The sequence below is a fragment of the Pleurodeles waltl genome, chromosome 6, assembly GCF_031143425.1.
Source record: "Pleurodeles waltl isolate 20211129_DDA chromosome 6, aPleWal1.hap1.20221129, whole genome shotgun sequence".
NCBI classification, from domain to species: domain Eukaryota; kingdom Metazoa; phylum Chordata; class Amphibia; order Caudata; family Salamandridae; genus Pleurodeles; species Pleurodeles waltl.
Genome location: NC_090445.1, coordinates 445,095,086 through 445,114,613, shown reverse-complemented (window position 1 = coordinate 445,114,613; position 19,528 = coordinate 445,095,086). Strand labels below are relative to the sequence as shown.

Below are 19,528 nucleotides of genomic sequence, written 5' to 3'. Positions count from 1 at the left end.
CCTGAAAAGCCTCCAGGGGACTTCCTGCATCAGAGGACCAAGAAACTCCCATGGACAGCGGACTGGTCCAAAGAAAAGACCAAGAAACCAACGGGACTCACCTCACGCCAGAAGCGCAAGTCCAACTACTCCGCACCAGATGCCCCCAACCCATGTCCAGAGAAACCAACTATCCATAGAGGACACCCCAGGCGACTCTGAGGCATGTCCACCCTAGGCCAACCTCTGCACCCCCATGACGATTCCTGCAGAGGGAATCCCGAGGACCACCCTGACTGCGACTGCCCGGGACGAAGATGTCAGACGCCTGGAGAAGCACTGCACCGGTAGCCCTCAGGCCTGTGAGAAACCCATAAACAGTGCAGCAACGACCAGCAGGCAGCCCTCAACCTTGCCCAGTCAGTGGCTTGCCAGAGGGGCCCCCCTGTGCCCTGCGTGCCGCGCCCAAGTGACCCCTGGGTCCCTCCATAGAGTTCTATTGAGAATCCAAACCTGCCCCCGGCTGCCCCGTGCTGCTGAGGGTGTGGTTTTTGTGCCTACTTGGGGCTCTTCCAGTACTCCAAACCCCCCCTCGCCCCCCCAGTCTGTCCTCTGACAGCATAGGTACTTCCCTGCAAGCAGACTGGAACCAGAGTAGCCCCTGTCTCCATAGGCGCCCACGTTATTTTGCCTCCTATTTGACCTCTGCACCTGACCGTCCCTGCGTTACTGGTGCTGGGTGTTTGGGGTTGCCTTGAACCCTTAATGGTGGGCTACCTATGCCCTGGAAACTGAACCTGTAAGTGTGGTACTTACCTCAGAAACTGTACTTTGCAATTTTCAACAGTTTCTGGGGGAAGTAAGTAGTGTCCACTTTTAAAATAGCTTTTTGCCATTTTGACAAACTGTGTACAATATTGATTTTATTCAAAGACCTAAGTATTACTGTGCAAAGTATCTTTCATTTAATGTACTTACCTGCTAAATTAATCTTGTGGTCCTAGAAATAAATTAACAAAATATTTTTTTATATAAAAACCTATTGGCTTGGAGTTAAGTCATTGCGTGTGTGTTCTTTTATCTCCTGTGAGTACAACAAATGCTTACCACTACCCCCAAGCCTAACTGCTCGACCACACTGCCACAAATAGAGCTCTAGTATTATCTATTATTGCCTCTGTCAAGCCTCTTGGGGGAACCCCTGGACTCTGTGCACACTATCTCTTTTTGACATAGTATATACAGAGCCAGCTTCCTACACTGTGCTCCTGTGTACCACTTTTGAGGTGTTTTACCACTGTGCAGTTAGTGCCATGCAGTGTTGCTTCTACCACATTCCACTTCAGAAGGGATGATTGCAGCTGCATATAAGCATCACCTGTGTGGGTTGACATCCGTTCCTTTCTTTCCAAGATGTCAGTACATTGGATTCTTCAACTGATATTGGGTTAGTTTTCCTCGCAGACCAGCTACAGAAGAAAGTATGTCTGTCGCCTCTATGATTAGGAGGACTGCTAAAGTTCTTGGCTTAATCTCTCCACTGTGAAGGTAAAAACTGATGTCCTCACTAAGTTCCTTCAGCCTGGCCAGGCAAAGACCAAACTTCTTTTAACTGATGCCCTACAGACGCACAAACCCATATTTCTGGCCCTCTGGTCAATCAACAGGTCGCCATAGGACATTCTAAGTTTTTAACTCTGGATCCAAATCCTGAGTTTTGTGGTGGAGGTGTCCACCAGCAGAGCCAACTCTAATGCCTTTCCAACGACCACTCCTCACAGTCCATACAAATGGAAATGTTTGACTAGAGAATGTTCTCTGCCAGGCTTCCCTTGAGGTAGGTCAAGCTGCTTCCTTGGATATTACACCAGTGCACTTTGGAACATGGTTGGTAAGATGTTACCTGCAGTTCCAGAAGTCTTGCAGGCTTCCTTGGCCCAAACCATTCAGGATGGCAGGGATGCAGCTACGTTTGTCATCCGATCGGGGCTAGACACCACTGATTGTTTAAGTGTTATTGGTATATATGTGGTGCTCCGGCACCACCCATAGATGATATCCAAAGGATTCTCAGACTAAGTCCAGGAGTCCTTAATGGACATGTCTTTTGATGTATTTGCCTGTTAGGCCCAAACAGTGTGTCATGGCTTTTGCCATTCAGCACTGTCCAGCAATAGCACTTGCCTTCTCCACTACCCCTCAGCAATTATTTCCTTTTTCCTGGATATGTCAGGAGTTTGACATATCAAGATCATCAGTCTATGCCACCTGCGCAACAGACCTTCCAGTCCTTTTTAGGTCCCAATGGTCTGGGGCAGCATATGTACCAATTATCTGACCAGCTTCGAAAGTAGAGACTGGATGTTATTCACTCAAGTAACTTGTGCCAAAGAAGGGCAGAGGTCTTCATCCTATTTTGGGTTTGGGTCAATGCCTTCATGCACAAAGGGTTAATTATTTATGCTCATGCTGGCTCAGTTTCTTTCTGCCTTGGATCCCGGAAACCTGGACCCGCAGGTCACACATTTACACATCCCTGTCTCAGGTGCGACGCACGATTCAGGATGGTTTATGAGCACTTTCAATAATTTGAGCACATTGGCAGGGGGCATGTCTTCTGGACTAGGGGTCTTACATTCACAAAAGACTACAGCCTCAGCAGTCTGATCAGACAGGAAGTTTGTTTTGCCATTTTGATCCTATAAGACTTTCTAATCAGAGTCCACAACTCCTTCCCTCTGCCTTTGGAGGATATCTATATATTGTGAAGGTGAGTAATCTGCAGTTAGTGGTATCTATCACAAGATGTTATTTGCCTTGTAACGCTTTCTAGCGGATTCTTGATCTAACAATAAATTTGTCACTGCCTTACCACCTTACTGTTCTGCGGAGTGGACTCCTGAATATCCTAGGTAGGTTCCAAATTGTATTTTGGCACATTATCATCTATAATGTGAGTTCTTTACGTCTGAAGACCGGAAGATGAAAGATTAGTAAACTGATAATAGTACACTGGGGTGATGCTTATGCAGTTCCACTCTGCTACTCCTGTGGCGGTACAGTCACTGCAGAGCTGCAAAGTGTCATTTGTCAAAACACAGGAGGATTGCTAAAAATGCACAAATTGTATCGAGTCTGGCACAGGGAGATATTCTAAAGTGAGTAATCTGTGGTTATAGTAGCCACCAGAAAGAGGGTTACTGAAGGTAAGTAACTTGTTCAACTGGGTCCTTAACATGACTCGACTGTTCTGCTCCTAGTTGGCTCCCTTGTGTAAGTGACTGTTTGCTCCAGAGAGGTGGTTCTGGCTGACCTCAGCACAAACACTTCTTCCTGGAAGATGCCAACAGACCCTAGTTTGCTGAATTTGCTCATGAGTTATTGTTCCAAGACAATCTGGACATGTATGACCTGCTCTTTAGAGAGGTATTAGATGTTTTAGGTGTAGACACACCTAAACAAAAGTTTAAGTTAAAGTCCAGTCTGAAATTAAACACCTATTCCTAAAGCCAAACATTTATTTTAAATTGCTTAAATGTCTGGGCACGTTTGTCCAAACAGTGGGGCTAGTTCCTCTGTCATCTAGTCTAATGTTGGGACCTGTAGAAAGCACTATGCTTATTCCTTCTTATTTCATGGTGGGAAAAACAGTTGCCAGGTTATTACTTCCTTCTGAACCCTCCTTATGACGGAATGGCCTTTCAGCTTTTTTTGTCCTCAATAGTGTCAAGTTATCACAAAGACACTTGGACCTTCCATTCTGCATCTGCCATCTGTTCACTATTATTTTCTGCAAAGAGTGTGCCGTTGTGGACCAGGACTTTGGAAAAAGGGTTTGCAATGCAGCCATTGTCACTTCTCATTTACAGGGTGACTTTGCACGTTCTGTTCCTAGTTGGAGCTCTAGAATTTTCTTGGCCATTAAAAAGGAAAAAAAAGGTAAGGCCCTCAGTAACTGAGCCATTTATAGTCACCTTGTGAAGGAATTAATCATCCATAATTTGTGAGAGACGATAGTACTGGGAAAGACTAGATCTGTTTGATCTCAAAAATGCAGTTTTTTTTTTTTTCTTGAATGGCCATCACTGGTTTCAGAAGTTCAACAGATAGGGGAAGATGTCAAGTTGTGGTTGTTGTGATGCCTGACTTACACCTTTCTTCCACCATCCAGCGTATTTCATCAAGCCCCTGAAGATAGAGAATGCCTACCTTCTGCCTCCTGGCTTCTGCCTTTTTTTTTTTTTTTTTTTTTTTTACCTGGACGACATCTTAATGATTAACACGTATTCCAAGAAGCAGTCTCAAAATTATGATTTTACTTTACCAAAATCTAGGGTTTCTGCCGAACCTAAAAATCTCCTCTGAACCCTGTGAGTCACAGACTCATTAGGGTGTTCACAGCGGCCATGTCCTTGTGTATTATGAAGCTGCCAATCACCAAAAATATTGATCTGGTGAGAAGGTTTTGAGTGGACTTGCTTACCCTGGGGGCTCTGACTAAGTGCATCAGTCTGGTACTGACTTAGTTCAAGAGATCTTTCCTCCCCCACCCAGCTAATGTGACGTAGCAATGAAAAATCAGCCACTACTTCTGTGGTGCTGACTGCTCTGAATATATTACCAGTAACCTGAATTGCCTGTCAGTGTTTGTGGTTTGCCATGACGGAGGTCAGGCACATCAGTGCCATTTTGAATCCTCCTTGGACCGTTATCGAGTCTGAGAGCTGTCTGGACTGTAGTGGTTGCTTGGATGATGTCCTAGGGTTGTCTGCGTCAGCAAAGTGACACCTTCACAATATTTCCTTGGAACATCTTTCTGGTACATTTGCATCAGGTTGACCTAGCAAAAGCACCTTTGCGGCCTCCTTGACAGAATGGACTACATGTTAACTTGTCCTGCATGTAGGTGTGAACGAAGTCGAAGATGCATTCTCAAAGGAGCTTTCAATTCTTACAATGAATCTTTCAGAACACTGCTAAAGGAAATCCTAATTGCAATCTCCTACTGCTTTCCAATTCAACAACAGCCTACTACTCAAAATGCCTTTGGGACTCGAGCAGTTGAATGATAAAGACTTTGAGGTGAATAGACTAAGGTCCCTTGAGTGCGCACCTGTTGGTGTATTAGCTCATCTGCTTCTGAAATTTGTGAGTTGGCATCCGAGCTTTGAGGCCTTGCCCACAGGTACTTTACTTCCAAACTGGACTGAAAATGCAGCATTAGTCTCCCTGCAAAGCCCTAAGCCCCCCCCCCCCCCCCTCCCCGCCCTCCCCGCCCTCTGTCACCTCATCCTCCCTTCCGTTCTTCCTCATCCTAAGGATCCTCATGCACTTAAATATTCATGAATACAGGAGTATGGTTTCCCAAGACTGGTTTTAGTCTTCTGGAGTGGATGATGGACATCTTCTCTCGGTCCTTCTTTGCTTTTGCTTGAAAATGCTTTAGACTCCCAGGTGATTAAGTTCTGTTTGCATGACTAGCCTCAGGATCTGCATGATGGGGCAGACATTTCACAAAATGCTACAAAACGACATACCTGCCTGTCTTCCTTGGCAATCTGATGTTACTGGGGATGGTATGGGATTCCCCTTCCTCCCTTTCCTTGCTTACTAATGAATGTTCTAAGTGACCTTTTCTCCTAATTATTGTCCTACAGCGCTACCACAGTCTACCTCTCTGCTTTCGCTGTACACCTCTCCCCTTAGAATGAAAGATCCTAAACCTCTGTTCCTCTATTTGGGCTCTATTCTCCATCCTGGATTGCTGGACGAGTGAGTTGTTTAATCTGACCTGTTCGTCGGGGACATCTCCCTGAAACTGGTTGTTTCTTTGCCTGCTCTTTCTGGCTGGTTTATGCTATCCAGACGTTCTGTGTAAAGTCTCCACTACTAATTAGAGGCCAAGAATGCCCAGATAGTTGATTGTGGTCAGTTATGTACAATTATTTACTGGTTTCATCTTCAATGTGAGTTGTCGGCTATATCCAGGAATGTTAGCTAAACCAGACCGTCCAACTACTCGGAGGTGGAAAGGTCATGGCTTCAGACTTTTGTGCTGGTCTTAGGCTGGAGGAGAACCTCTGGGCAACGGACTGTTCCCTTTCCTCCACCGTTCTAACCTTCTCTCTGAATGAGGTGGATCATATTGTTCCAAGGCTCACTAGGGAGCTTTGAACGTCCATGTAATGTATGCTTCCTAGTGTTGACTTAAGATTTTGTTCTGATCTCGATCTTGAAAATTTACATTTTAAGAATGTATTAAAGACATTGAGTATGATTCTGGATGTGCTTAGCAATCACTTGTATGATCCTCTGTGCACTTTTTTGTTTGGAGGTGTTCGGTTTTGGTACTCTTAAACTTCAAATGTTTTATTGGCACTTGCTAGCACTCGAAGAGGAGTTTGTTTCTCGTCTCTCTGGACTTTTTTGACCTTACAGCCTCTTCTTTCTGTGCTCCCTTCTAGGCTCCTAGTACAAACTGGTATGGCACTTCTGACCAGGCTCATCTCGGGAAGTGTTTTCGACTGGCTGAAGTCTTCTATTACTTGTCTGTTTGCAGAAGTAAAGCGAATGATGGACTGGTCCAGTAGTCTTGTGTAATGACATGTCACAATAGCCTGAATTATTTTTTTAGCCCTGCTCAGGGCTTCATTAATAAATAAAGATGCATGTAATAACCGCCTACTTGTATTGAATAAAGTCTTAGAATTTTTTTCTGTACTCATCTTAGAAAATCTGTTATCGCATATGCAGATAAACTTTACACGTGGAAGAGTCGGGTAAGCCTGAAACTTGGACTCCGTGTTAAAGGTTAAGGGAATATTTTCACAATGACGTGCAAAATACCTAAACATTTATTGACCGTCACCCGCAGGACACAAACCTACTATTACAATGACGCATCAAGCTTCATCACTGGAGGCTTTTGAAAATAAGGTCCGCTGCTATGTAGCAGGGTAAGAGTATGTGAGAACATGTATACACACTTGTACACATGCCGGAGGGCTGAGTCAGTATAACTACTGTATGACCCAAACACAAAACATGGTAAGCAACAAGCAGATGCTGTTACTGCGATATTCGGCTGCAAGCGTTGTTCCCTGTCCTCCTTCCCTGGTCCCAGTCTAACAAGTCCCAAAAATGGCCACAACAATTTGGTTTGTGCCCATGTTAATTTCCAGCCCTTGAGTAAAGCATATGTTCGAAATATTCAGTCGTTTCGAAAAATGTACCTCCTGTTTTTGACTGAAACCTGGCTTAGACTACTTGGGACCTGATGTAGAGACAGCAATTACCTGGGGTTACAATTTGTGCAGCTAACCACCCCCAGTCTGTTGGTGGAGGTTTAGCAGTGATCTACAAAGAGGAATTGTTGCTATCCTCTTGGAGCACCCTGCCCCTTTTTAAGGCTGAGATGCTCTGTTATGCTCCCAACTTCCTTTAAGCACTCTTTGAGATTTCTATTGCTGTACAGATTCACAGGGCCACCTAAGAGCATTTTTTTTATCCTCCCTCCAAGAGGTCATTTCCTCAGCCTTCCTGGACACTGACAATATGATTATCTTGGGTGATTTTAATATGCATATAGATATAACTTCAGATACTGATGCAATTGTGCTTCCTAGTATTTTATTTACCGATCATGTCGCTCTACATGTACATAAGACCACCCTTCTGGGAGAACATACTTTAGACTAGATCTATGCAAAAAATGGCTTGATTAATAATTGTCAATGTCTGAACTTTACATGGATTGACCATAAAGCTATCACCGTCACGATGTGCAGAGAGGTTGACAGATCAAACGGTTCTTTAAGTAAAGCAAATACTAAGTATCGGTTTTAGTTAATCTGGACTAGGCGAAATTAAGTGATACATTTGTGGCTTTACAGCTGGCCCTACAACTCGGTCAACACATCTACTGAATCTCGCAATAAATGGATCACTGATGCTCTTAATGGGACACTACCCAAGAAAATGGGCAACTCTTATCGTGGCACTCTCTCTGTCCCTTATTACTCAGATAATCTGAGTCTAGCCAAAAGTAAATGTAAAAAGCTAGAGAGCTTGTAGCCCTGCATATATTCAGTCTGCTACATTGTTCTACAAAAGTGAATTAAAAATGTATGAAGGGATTGTACTTTCTGCACGTGCAAAATATTATCAGAACCACATTGTTAGCCCAAAATTCCATTAAACTATTTGCTCTCTACATTTCCTTAACGTACGGGACACTTTTATCCCGAAAGTTCAGACGTCAACAATTCTGTAAGGAAATGGCCGACTTCTTTCAAAATAAGAATTCTCTCTGCTGCCTTGTCCTTTCCTCGCTCTGATTTAATCTGTTCAGACCTAAAGATCTGGTCAACGTTTGACCTGATACCCCTGGTGAAAGTTAAAACTAAGCTTTCGTCCAGGTCTGGCTCCTCTCTTGACCCCTTATTGGCTAAGGTTTTTTAACACGATTGTGCAATCGATCTTCCCATTGATTACTTCTGCAATCAGTTGCTGAAAACTGGTTCGGTCCCGTCGTTTTGTATGACCCCATTGTTAAATTCACTTCTGAAAAAGCCTTCTCGGGATGTAATCATTTTTGCTAACCTTTCCCTTATTTCCCTACTCCCAGTCATGGCTAAAATCCCAGAAAGCAGTTAACTCCCCCAGCACATTGAGAGTAACATCCTTCTCAATGAGATTCACTCAGTCTCTGTAATCAGATGGGTCTGAAACCTATTTTAATAGCCGCTTGTAATGACATCTGCATGATACTAGCTTTTGGTGGATCGGCAGCCCTAATTCTGTTAGATCTATCAGCAGCTTTTGACAGTCTCAACATCCTGCTGGGGAGACTTCACCTGGCAGGTCTGCAAGATATGGTTCTGAACTGGTGCAGGTCCTTTTAAGACTCCAAGTCACAAGTGTTCTGTCACTCATTAGTCAAATGCCACGCATGTTGAGTGCTACAGGGGTCTGCCCTTCTTCTGACCTTTTGTATTCATAATGTGTCCTCTTTAGCAGACCTCATAACATGCAGTCAATACGCAGTTGATTCTCTAACTAGAAGACTGAGTCAAATTTCAAGATCATTTTAAAATCTGCATGGTGGCTGTAGTAGAATGGATGAGTTCTAATTCCCTTTGCCTGAACTCAGTGTTTGGTAAAGTATCTCCCTTGTCGTCTTCCTGGTGGCTCCATTCTTTTGGGACCTGCCTGGTCCAGACACACAGGTTTGCAGTCTGGGAGTCACTTCTGACGTGTAAATCTGTTTTGAAGAGCATATTCAGAAACTCGCATTACCCTGTTTTGTGATCCTGAAGCTGCTCAAAAAGATACTTCCTCTTATCCACTTAGGTAGTATAGCTAGCAGCTGATCCAGTCAATGGTGACAAGTAGACTGGACTGCTGTAATGCCCTATATGTCTGTCTCCCTCTCTACTTGACTCGAAAGTTGCCGATTATTCAAAATGAAACAGCATGTTTATTGCTGAAAATTCCTAAATGTGCTAGCATTTCTCGGCATCTTGGGTCACTCCATTAGCTTCGTATATAGCAAAGACACCTTTGTAAGGCTCTCTGATTCTGTTGCAAGGCTGTGCACTCTACCTCTCATAAGAAAAATCTTTTCACTTTTTTCAAGGTATACTCCTGCCAGAGCAAAGTCTGCTTTCCATTTCTCCCTGGCTCTCATACCAGCGTTCGTACAGGTCTGTGTATAGCTTGGAGAACCTGCCTCTTTGTAGGCACTGAAGGATAAGGTCTTCTACCAGTGCTGGATCACTAGCCAGTGAGGGCAGGTGTGAAATACTTGGACGCTATGGACACTAAGAGCTCGTAGCTGAATGTTTCAGCCAGTTGATCAGTGGTGGTCTACAACAGACTGAACAACAGCCACAAGAATTAAATTGTCTATTGGTCTTGCATCCGTTACTCATTTGCAGAAGGTCGTCCATGGTTTATTTTTGTAGGAATTATGGAGGAAGCTGCATAGTTATTCCTACAGGTGACAACTGATTGATTAGTTGCATAGGAGGTGTTATCTAAAGTGGTTTAGAGCGATGTGGTCTTCAAAATGCCATCAACAAAAGATACCTGGACAATTTGATGGGTGAAAAATATGCTTGAGAGGGTCTTTCAGTTGTTAATGCTGCCATACCATGATCTAAACATGTTCATTAACTACAGTGTCACCAATGAGATGGGGTAAACAATGTCAGTGGATCTGGTCTTCCCTTTAAAAAGGAAGGCCTTGCTGCTGCAGTATTCGTCGGCAAGGGCCCATATTTAGGAACAAGTTTGATACATCTGGGTGGGAGGGCCCCAAGGTAGTCAGAGGTACTGGGTTCCAGTTGCAAGAACTGGCTTCTGGTGTCCTGGGATCTCTATACTGCACAGCCCCAAACAGGGAACAAAATACAACTTTTTAGCACTTGACTATAAGGATAGAGCATGGGCACACTAAATATGTCACCCAGGTGAAGTAACCCCAATAAGTGTACCAGTTGTGCGCCAGCATGCCCTAATCCTCTAAAAATGCAGTCCTCCTCCAATGTGTTCAACACACCACGGCGGGTGCATTAGTGCAAAAAGTAGGCCTACCGGATTTGTCAGCGGGTCATTATATTCAAACGCAATAATTAAACACCAACTCTAAATGTATTTCCACTAACATTTGAAGAGGTGTCAAAATATGCAGTGTAAATGAATTTGTGGAATCCCTTTTAACCCGACTGTATCTGGGCCTAAAATCAATCCAACATATAAACGTACAGAGGGAATAGATGCATCTTAATATTCTTAGTGAAAAAATCAATTAGTCACTGGTAAAAGTTGTTTTCTTTACCATTCTTATTATTTATAAATTTTTGTGTCTTATTCTCATAAATCAAACTGGTTATAACAAACTATACAATCCCTTATTCACAAACTATATATACAAACATATACACATTATAACACTTAATATAGAAAATTAACTAAAACAAATGCCATTTGGCAACCCATCTTCTGATGATTTTCTAAAATGTCTCTTTTGCACTGAAAACTTTCCAAATATGAGGTGCTAAACTTTTTCCAAGCAAGCAGTCTTGTGATATGAGGTGATGATGTTTGGCATCGCTTTTCCTAGGTTCTTTGTTCCTGACATTTATATACGCTACAATCCCATTTTCGTTGTCTCATTGTTCCATAGTTTGAGAACCATTACTCAAAAAAAGTGTAGTCGAAGCGTTTCAGCCTTTGAATTTACGGCCTCCTCAGGACATCAGAACAATGCCTTATCTTTATATATGCAATTCACTTTCGTCAAGATTTTTCTCGTAGCGTTCACCGTTCTTTTCATATCTTTTCAATCTCCTTTCAAATTTCGATGTAGTGCTATTTTCGTGGGAATGCGCCACGCATGGGTCCTCTTGTTTTTACTTGCCGGTAAGCTGTGCGAATCACCTACATTTGGTTCTGTACGTGTACTTAGGGTGACACTCACCAAAATTGTTGAGCTCCATGTGGATAGGAGGGGATTGACATGGCGAGGTGAGTGGGAGGGTGGAACTCGAAAGGAGGCTGCCACTCTTGACAGACCTTCCAAAGGTAACAGACTCTCCTGGTGGTGCCACTGCAAATGTGGGTACCACCAGGCAAATAAGCATATTTATAAATCCTCCTGAGGGCCTATGGGACAATCCTCCTGGAGGAAGCACTGAATTTCCAGTCCTTTTTAATGCAGTTATGCCACAGCACGGGTCATTTTTAGGGTCGAGCCTGCGTCGCATGCGCTTGCGCATGCATTTCGCTAAGCAAGACGCTTTAATAATTAAAAAGGTCTCGGAGCCCTGTCCACGTCAGTGTCAGTCATTGGCTTTTGGGCTTGCCTGTTAAAATGTGCTTGATTTCATTAGTGGAAGGCATGCACATGTCATGCCTTTTCTGGTGGATAGCCCACCTCGAGCGTGTCAACAGAAAACATGCGAGGCTCGCTGTGTTCTGTCCGGCTCGTGGACTACTTTTTCTCTATTTTCCCAGCGCGATCTCGCTTGGCAGAAGTCGAGCACTTTACATAATATCGGCCCTGTTACACAGTTAATTGCACTTTTTCGGGTTACGTACATAAATGCACTTTTGCCGATAGGTTTCATTACCAGGGAAAAGTCAGGCTAGGAGTTTACAACGCTATCAGCTCTAACACGAGCAAACGTGCGACCGGTTGCATTTCAAATGCTTGTTCAGTTTACTTTCACTTTAAGGCTCCAAATTAAAGCACCCACTCAGTAGGAAGTAATCTCTTGCAGGATGCCCTGATCCTTGGTCACTGAGCACACACTGGGCCACACCTTCGCTGGAGGCAGCTTCTCCATGAGACGCATTTTAGTATGATACTGATTCTTAGTGGCAGGCATGCCTTCTGCTTGTTTCATGTACTAGACCGAATTAGACTAATCTCTTTCGCTGGACACCGGTGCCTTAACCAACCACTGCCCCCCAATATCCCTGAAAGATGTAGTTTATATGCTCTCTGCAAGAAAGTTAAGTCCCATATCGGCTAAGACCCTTGAAGCCTCCAGTTATGTTCCTTATTGTGAACTTATAAATTATAGCAAATATGGCAATGCGCCCCTTTGACATCAAATGCAAGAGAAAAGAATAGAATAGAAGCCAAGAATATAGCCGCAGTTGCTTTTGTAACTCTATGAATTGTGGCATAGAGTGGCCAGGTGTGACTTGTGAGGCTGCTGCTATTTGTCATTTCTGGTTAATTTGAAGTTGGTGTTGGCCAGGAGTTCATTGCACATCCCATTGAGCAAATCTCTCCTATAAGGCACTTTGCATTCTGTCTGCAACTTGTGCCTTAAGGGAACATCTACATTGTTATGCAGTTGAGTTTCTTTCAAGTGGGTCAACAGGATTGCCTCCTAGTTTCCCTTCGGGCTTTCTGACTCTCCTCTCCAAATCTCTGTTTATTAAAGAATTGGTGTCTTTGCTAATGATTGAGCAACAGGGCAGGAGTGGGAGGCTGTTTTTGCAGTCTGGACTGCACTTTGGTTTTGCTGGCTTAGGAAAGTGTATTTAGTTGAATGGCTGTGCATTAGATATAGTACTTCTGTGGGAGCAGATACTGGACATGTGATTGCAGATTCTTCAGCTTGGAGGTCAAGGCAAAAAGTAGTAGTGGTATTAGTGGTTAATGAATTATGTGGATGTACAGGCATGTAGGGACTGCATGTACTTTGTTGCGTACGCCTGTATATTCTTATGCCTCTCAGTGCGCTACAACTTAAATACCAACAACCACTAATTAAAAATGGTAATGCCTTCATCAGCTCTTCTAATAGTCCACTCTTAGTATGGTTGTTGACCCTTTGCAAGTTCAAAGACATTCTCAGTGGAAGTGAACAGACAAGGATTTCACCCTTCTTTTCAAGTCACCTTCCATACATTTCTTATGCTCCACTAAACAGATGCATAACTTATTTTCAGCAGTTTCTCGCTCAAAAGGCTTTTATACAAGACTGTTCTTCCTTTCCATCGGAAGAGGTTTGAGGTATTGCATGTAGATGTCTACACCTTGTCTCTGCACGTGTGAAGGCTAAAAGGCACCATAGTAACAACAGCTCTTTTAACAGGTGGCTGATGTAGTGCTTGCAGTCTGACATTAAGTCATTTATGTCTACTGATGAGACAAGTTGTTCTTAGTTTCCTGATCATAAAGTGGAGCCATTTATTTTGTGACTCTGCTCTTACTAGAATTCCTTATTTCCTTGGCTAAAAATGACCTCCATATTCTTTGGAGCATGGTTTGCTTCAGACTTGCATTATTACTACTTTTTTCTGAATCTTCAGTTTGCCTTGCCGACCGAAGTGTTTGGAGACCTTGGAAACATAATTTGGATTTGATTTTTCTAAAGGCGTCTCCAGTACCACCATTGTATTCTTACCCACTAAGATGTTTCTAAGACTAAAGACTGTTCTTTTGGTTGCCATAACTTCGGCTTGAATATTCAAATGGTTGTAGGCGGCGTTAGCACATGCCTGGTCTTTCTTGTTCTTGCCTAACAAAATGGTATTGAGGTAGATCTTTGTTGCTTTTTGTAGGCATCTGTAGAGTTTTGCCTGTTGGCAATGGTTATCTTGCTATCGTTTTTTACTCTGTTCTTCAAAGTAAAAAAAAAAATCTCTTTTATGCTATTTGTGCTCTAATTTCTACAATTTCCCATACCAAGGGATACCATCTGGGCGATAGCTTTTTTGGTTTCCCTTATGCAATCAAAGGTTAAAAAAAAAAAAGCTTAAACAATAGCTTTATTAAGGTGGGTTACCCTCTGCATAAAGTTATGCTCTTACGCTCAAAGGATTCCATAGGATGTATTAAGGCTTGTTCAACTAAGGGAAAATAACCTCATTCCTGCAAAGAGTTGCAGTAACGGTAAAGCACCCAGGTTAGTGATCCATTATTAGAGGCAAAATAATAATTTGCATATGGCTGGGTCCAAATTGATTTGGCTAGGTGGGGAAGAGAGCAGTTGGTTCCAATGCTACCCCAAGTGATTGTCGGTGATAACACTTTTTTCAAGCATTCCTCATCACGTTTTGTGTGTTTGATGTAATGCCCTTAGTTGCCATGGATTTGCATTGTGCTCACTGTTCCCCTGGAAACAAGCTACACCCGACTGAAAAACCCCAATCTGTCTTGGGTAGCCTCTGTTCTGGTTTCAGGGAGGGCCTTGCTTTTCAGGCTGGAATATTCTTATTGGAGGTCAAGATTGGCCCCAACTATATGCAAATCAAACTGAGGTGGCATAGCAGGCTAAAGAATGATGGGCGTAACTGCTACCCAGAGCGCGATTGCCAGTGGTTAGACTTATTACAAGCATTTCTCTCATCACTTTTTGATGCTATGATTATTACCACTACAATGACAAATGGTACACTTTGGGCGATCTGTGGACTACACCAGAGAGCCTAGAACCTAATACAACCATTTAACTCTGGATTGCATACACTTACTGGTTACCATAATTATGGCTTGAAAGTGACAGGAAAGCATGGTGCGCTGCGATCTGTTAATTTTTTTCCGAAATTTGTTTTTCACCAAGATCCTCGTGAAAGAAGAGCACAACAGGCAAGAGAAACCACCCTTGCAGATGTTTCCAACAGTAGCATTTTCAATCACAGTAAAGTAAGTTGTAGCAAAGCAAACTGTCAAGCTGTTTTTTATGTACTTTCCTTGGTATTTTTCAAGATTGACTCATTTTGTTATGTTTGTTCCAAGAAAAGGAAGATTGGCATAGATTAAGTTGGATCAGGATAAATGACTTTAGTGTTTGAGCATTTTCTAATTTTCAAAAATTATAAAATGTAGCCTCATGATAATAGACTAGAAATAGTCAGAGCCCTCAATGAGCAAAGTGTTCCAGAGCCACGGACCAGAATCTGAACAAAGGATAGCATTGCTTAAAATAGCTGAGGCTTTTTGATCAACATCTGGCACAGCAGCTAGGCACCTGCCTCAAATGCTGTGGCACTTTAGAATCTGAATGCATACACACAGCTCAGTTCCCAGAATTCATATATATTTGGAAATAAAGGCCTTCTGGATGAAAGTAGACCAAAGTCGGAACAGATCTACTTTAAAAAATCAGCTGCCTAACTACCTGGTCCACATATAATAACATGCTATCTATCAAAGTTAGGTAGTTACTTTTATCTTTGTCAAATTTGTTTGCTATGGCTTAGAAAAGAGATGGCTGTAAGACTCCTATTTTCTGCCTCTTCCAGTTAAGTGCTCATTGTAGTGCATTTTGATGTGTGTTTTACTGCAGAAGTAAGATGCATCTACGTTTTTGATGCAAAGGGATGCTCATATCTTGGCCCATGAGCCACTAATGTTTGTCAGTTGGAACTAAAACAGTTGTCTTTCTGTAGTCCTTATTCTGTGGCTAGATCGATCAAAGATGAACACAGAAGGAATGGTACACACTAACAGTTGCTTGGAACATTCCAAGAAAGTTCCAGGCGAGCAGCCTGGTTTCAAGGGAGAAGTGAGCCACAGAATGGGCTACAGTGATAAGCTTTCCCTGCTTCTCGGTGTCGCACCTTGCCTAAATTACCGGCCACAATTCTACCTTTTTATTACCATTTCTTCCATATGCCCTCTGGCCTACCATTGCCACCAACGTCCCATTACTCATGGCTGTTCTGTGCCCTGACCTTCTTGAATGCTCTCTGAATTTCTTTTACCCTCCTATGCTCCTGCTTTTCCCCTATTTGTGCCTGCCTTTCTTGAATCTCCATGTGCTCTTTTCCCTTGTACTTCTTTCACCCACCTTGTCCTTGCCTCTTTTACCCTGTTACATTCCTTAGTTCTCCAGTATTGAATCTTTCATAGATTCACATGTTTTAATCAAGTGATTGTCCGTTGGCATTATAGCCTATTATAATGTTATAAACTATTTATGGTATCATGGGACCGTGGGACTCCCACTTTGATGTGTAATAATTGTAGCCCGTGAATCTATTAAAGATATCAATACTGAATGTAGGAATATGCCACTGTTGGCATGGTTACCCCCCACTTTTTGCCTAGTGTTGATGCCAACTTTGATTGCAAGTGTGCTGGGACCCTGCTAACTAGGCCCCAGCACCAGTGTTCTTTCCCTAAAACTGTACCTTTGTTCCCATAATTGGCACAGCCCTGGCACAGTTAAGTCCCTTGTAAAAGGTACCCATGGTACCAAGGGCCCTGTGGCCAGGGAAGGTCTCTAAGAGCTGCAGCATGTATTATTCCACCCTGAGGACCTCCTCACTCAACCCATGCACACTGCCTTGAAGCTTGTGTGCGCTGGTGGGGAGAAAGACAGTCGACATGGCACCCCTCTCAGGGTGTCATGCCCACAAACCACTGCCTGTGGCATAGGTAAGTCACCCCTCTAGCAGGCATTACAGACCTAAGGCAGGGTGCACTATACAGCAGGTGAGGGCATAGCTGCAGGAGCAAAATTCCCCTACTGTGTCTAAATCCATTTCCAGACATTTTAAGTGCAGTGTAGCCATATTGAGTATATGGTCAGGGAGCTTGTCATTACGAACTCCACAGCATCATAATGGCTTCTCTGAATTCTGGGAAGTTTTGTATCGAACTTCTAAGCACAACAAACCCACACTGATGCCAATGTGGGATTTATTGAAAAATGCGCACAAAGGGCATATTAGAGATGCCCCCTGTAGGTTAGCCCAACTGCTAGTGTAGGACTGACCAGTCTGTGCCAGCCTGCCACTTTGACGAGTTGCTGACCGCACGGGGGTCAGAGACAAAGCCTGTTCTGGGTGAAGGTTCTTCACCCACTGCAAGAACTGTAACACCTGGCGGTGAACCTCAAAGGCTCAAGCCTTGGATTACAGTGCCCTGGGGCACTCCAGCTAGTGGAAATGCCCGCTCCCCCGCCCCCCCAACAAAGCCCCACTTTTGGCTGTGTCGCTTAGGCTCTCATTAGTCTAATGAGACTACTGGATTTTGAGCAGCAGAATCGCCTGTGGTGTGGGAGACTGTCTAACCTACTGCGGGTGACACCGGTTGCTCCAATCCGGGTTTTGCGCTGGCTAACTAGCAGTGCCTCCTGTAACCAAGGATAGGGATGATTGGGCCGCCGAGCGCAAGACATACTTGGCTTCTCAGGGAAGTCGTGGTCACTCAGGTCTCATCTGTTTCTCATTTACAATTCAGTCTCGTATATAAATGACAAACAGAGGCAGTATAGGTTTCAATAATGAGTTTAATAAAACAACTGCATCTTGGATAGCAAAGCATGAGCTGCAATAACCAGGACGACAGGACATGACAGTATTAAAATTGTGACGAGAAGAGTGAAGCATAGAAACAATGCTATCATATTGTCACTATAATCAATGGACTCGCTCCTACCTACACTGTGATAGAGCACATCATGTTAAGCTCTAATTCTGCCCTTCAGGTTCCCCTGGAAAGACAACCCCGCATACCTGAGCAAAGGCCTGCGGTCTGCGTTCGCATCTGTAGCAAAGCATTCAGCATACATTTGTGGTTCCCTGGCTGGAATCTCTCTCCAATATGAAAGGGACAAGGTAGTGTTTTTATAACAAAGCTGATGTTCTGGGAAAATATCCCTACGTAAGGATGTGTGTTTCTACGAATGTTGGAGACTAAACTTCTACCATGTTCACCGGCAATGTAGCGTGCTGTAGCCTTGGAAGAAGCACACAGTGATCAAGAATGTCTTGTTTGAGAACAGAGTGCTGGCCTAGTCAAAAACAGTAAGATAGACGGAAATAAAACAAGACCGTAAAAATGGTTATTGTAACAATAATAAGATGAAGCTGAATAAAATATATCTAGGTTAAAGTGCACAGCGGCCTAGTGTGTTACAATAACGTGCATGGAGCTATAACTAAAGTGGCTACACAACAGTTCAGAGTACAGCGAGAAAGTTAGGGAAAACGGAGGAGTGACCATTGCAGCCAAGACTACCCCTAAGGTGTCCAGAGCTGAGGTGACCCCCTTCCTGCAGAATCCTCCATCTTGGTTTGGAGGACAGGGACCAATAGGGATAGGAATCTGCCCCCCTCCCCAAAGGAGTGGGGGAACAAGGAGGGTGTAGCCACCCTCAGGGACAGTAGCCATTGGCTACTGCCCCCTGACTCTAACATGCCCCTAAATCTAGGATTTAAGGGCCTCCCTGAACCCAACTCACTAGATTCCTGACAAATTCACAAGGACTGCTGAGCTGACAACCCAGCAGAGAAGTGAAGGGCACAACTGACTTGGCCCCAGCCCTACCAGTCCGTCTCCTGCTTCAAAAAGCTGCAAATGAAAAGCGACGCGCTCTGCAGGTTCAGCGACCACTGAAAAGCCTCAAGAGGACTGCCTGCATCACAGAGGACCAAGAAACTGGACAGCGGACCTGTCCCAAGAAAGAAGAAAAAACTACTTCTAAAGGGCTCCCACCTCACTCCATAAGCGCGAGTCCTAAACCACTCTGCACCCTACGCCCACAGCCTGTGTCCAGGTGGCCCAACTAGCCAGAGGATCCCCAGGCACTTCCAACAGCGTATCCACCCTGGGCCGACCGCTTCACCCCTCAACGATGCCTGCAGAGGGAATCCCAATGACCCCTCTGACTGTGTCTGCCTGGGAAGAAGATATCTGACACCTGGAGAAGCACTGCACCTGCAGCCCGCAGACTCGAGAGAACCCAACCACCAGTGCAGGTACGACCAGCAGGAGTCCCTCCTCCCTATCCAGTCGGTGGCTTGCCTGAGAGGCCCCCCTGTGCCTTGTCTGCAGCACTTAAGTGACCCCCCTCCCGGTGTTTCCTCAGAGCTCCATTGAAAACCCGATGCCCTGTTTGCACTCTGCACCCGGCTGCCGCTGAGGGTGTGGGATTGGTGCCTACTTGGGCCCCCCCCCCCCCCCCCCCCCCCCCCCCCCAGTCTTCCCTCGGACAATGCAGCTACTTACCTGCAAGCAGACTGGAACCGGAGTACCCCCTGTCTCCATAGGGGCCCACGTTATTTTGGCTCTTGT

The 19,528-nt window shown here is 44.2% G+C and overlaps 1 protein-coding gene across 4 annotated transcripts in view; it reads left to right on the top strand.

Annotated features, from left to right (window-relative positions):
- The window catches only part of LEMD1 (LEM domain containing 1), a 353,053-nt gene that overhangs the window by 214,359 nt on the left and 119,166 nt on the right, over positions 1 to 19,528 (top strand). For all 4 annotated transcript variants that reach the window (XM_069238551.1, XM_069238549.1, XM_069238547.1 and 1 more), the window contains exon 4: positions 15,066 to 15,148. In XM_069238551.1, the coding sequence (XP_069094652.1) occupies positions 15,066 to 15,148 (83 nt within the window). The remainder of the gene's footprint in view (positions 1 to 15,065; positions 15,149 to 19,528) is intronic.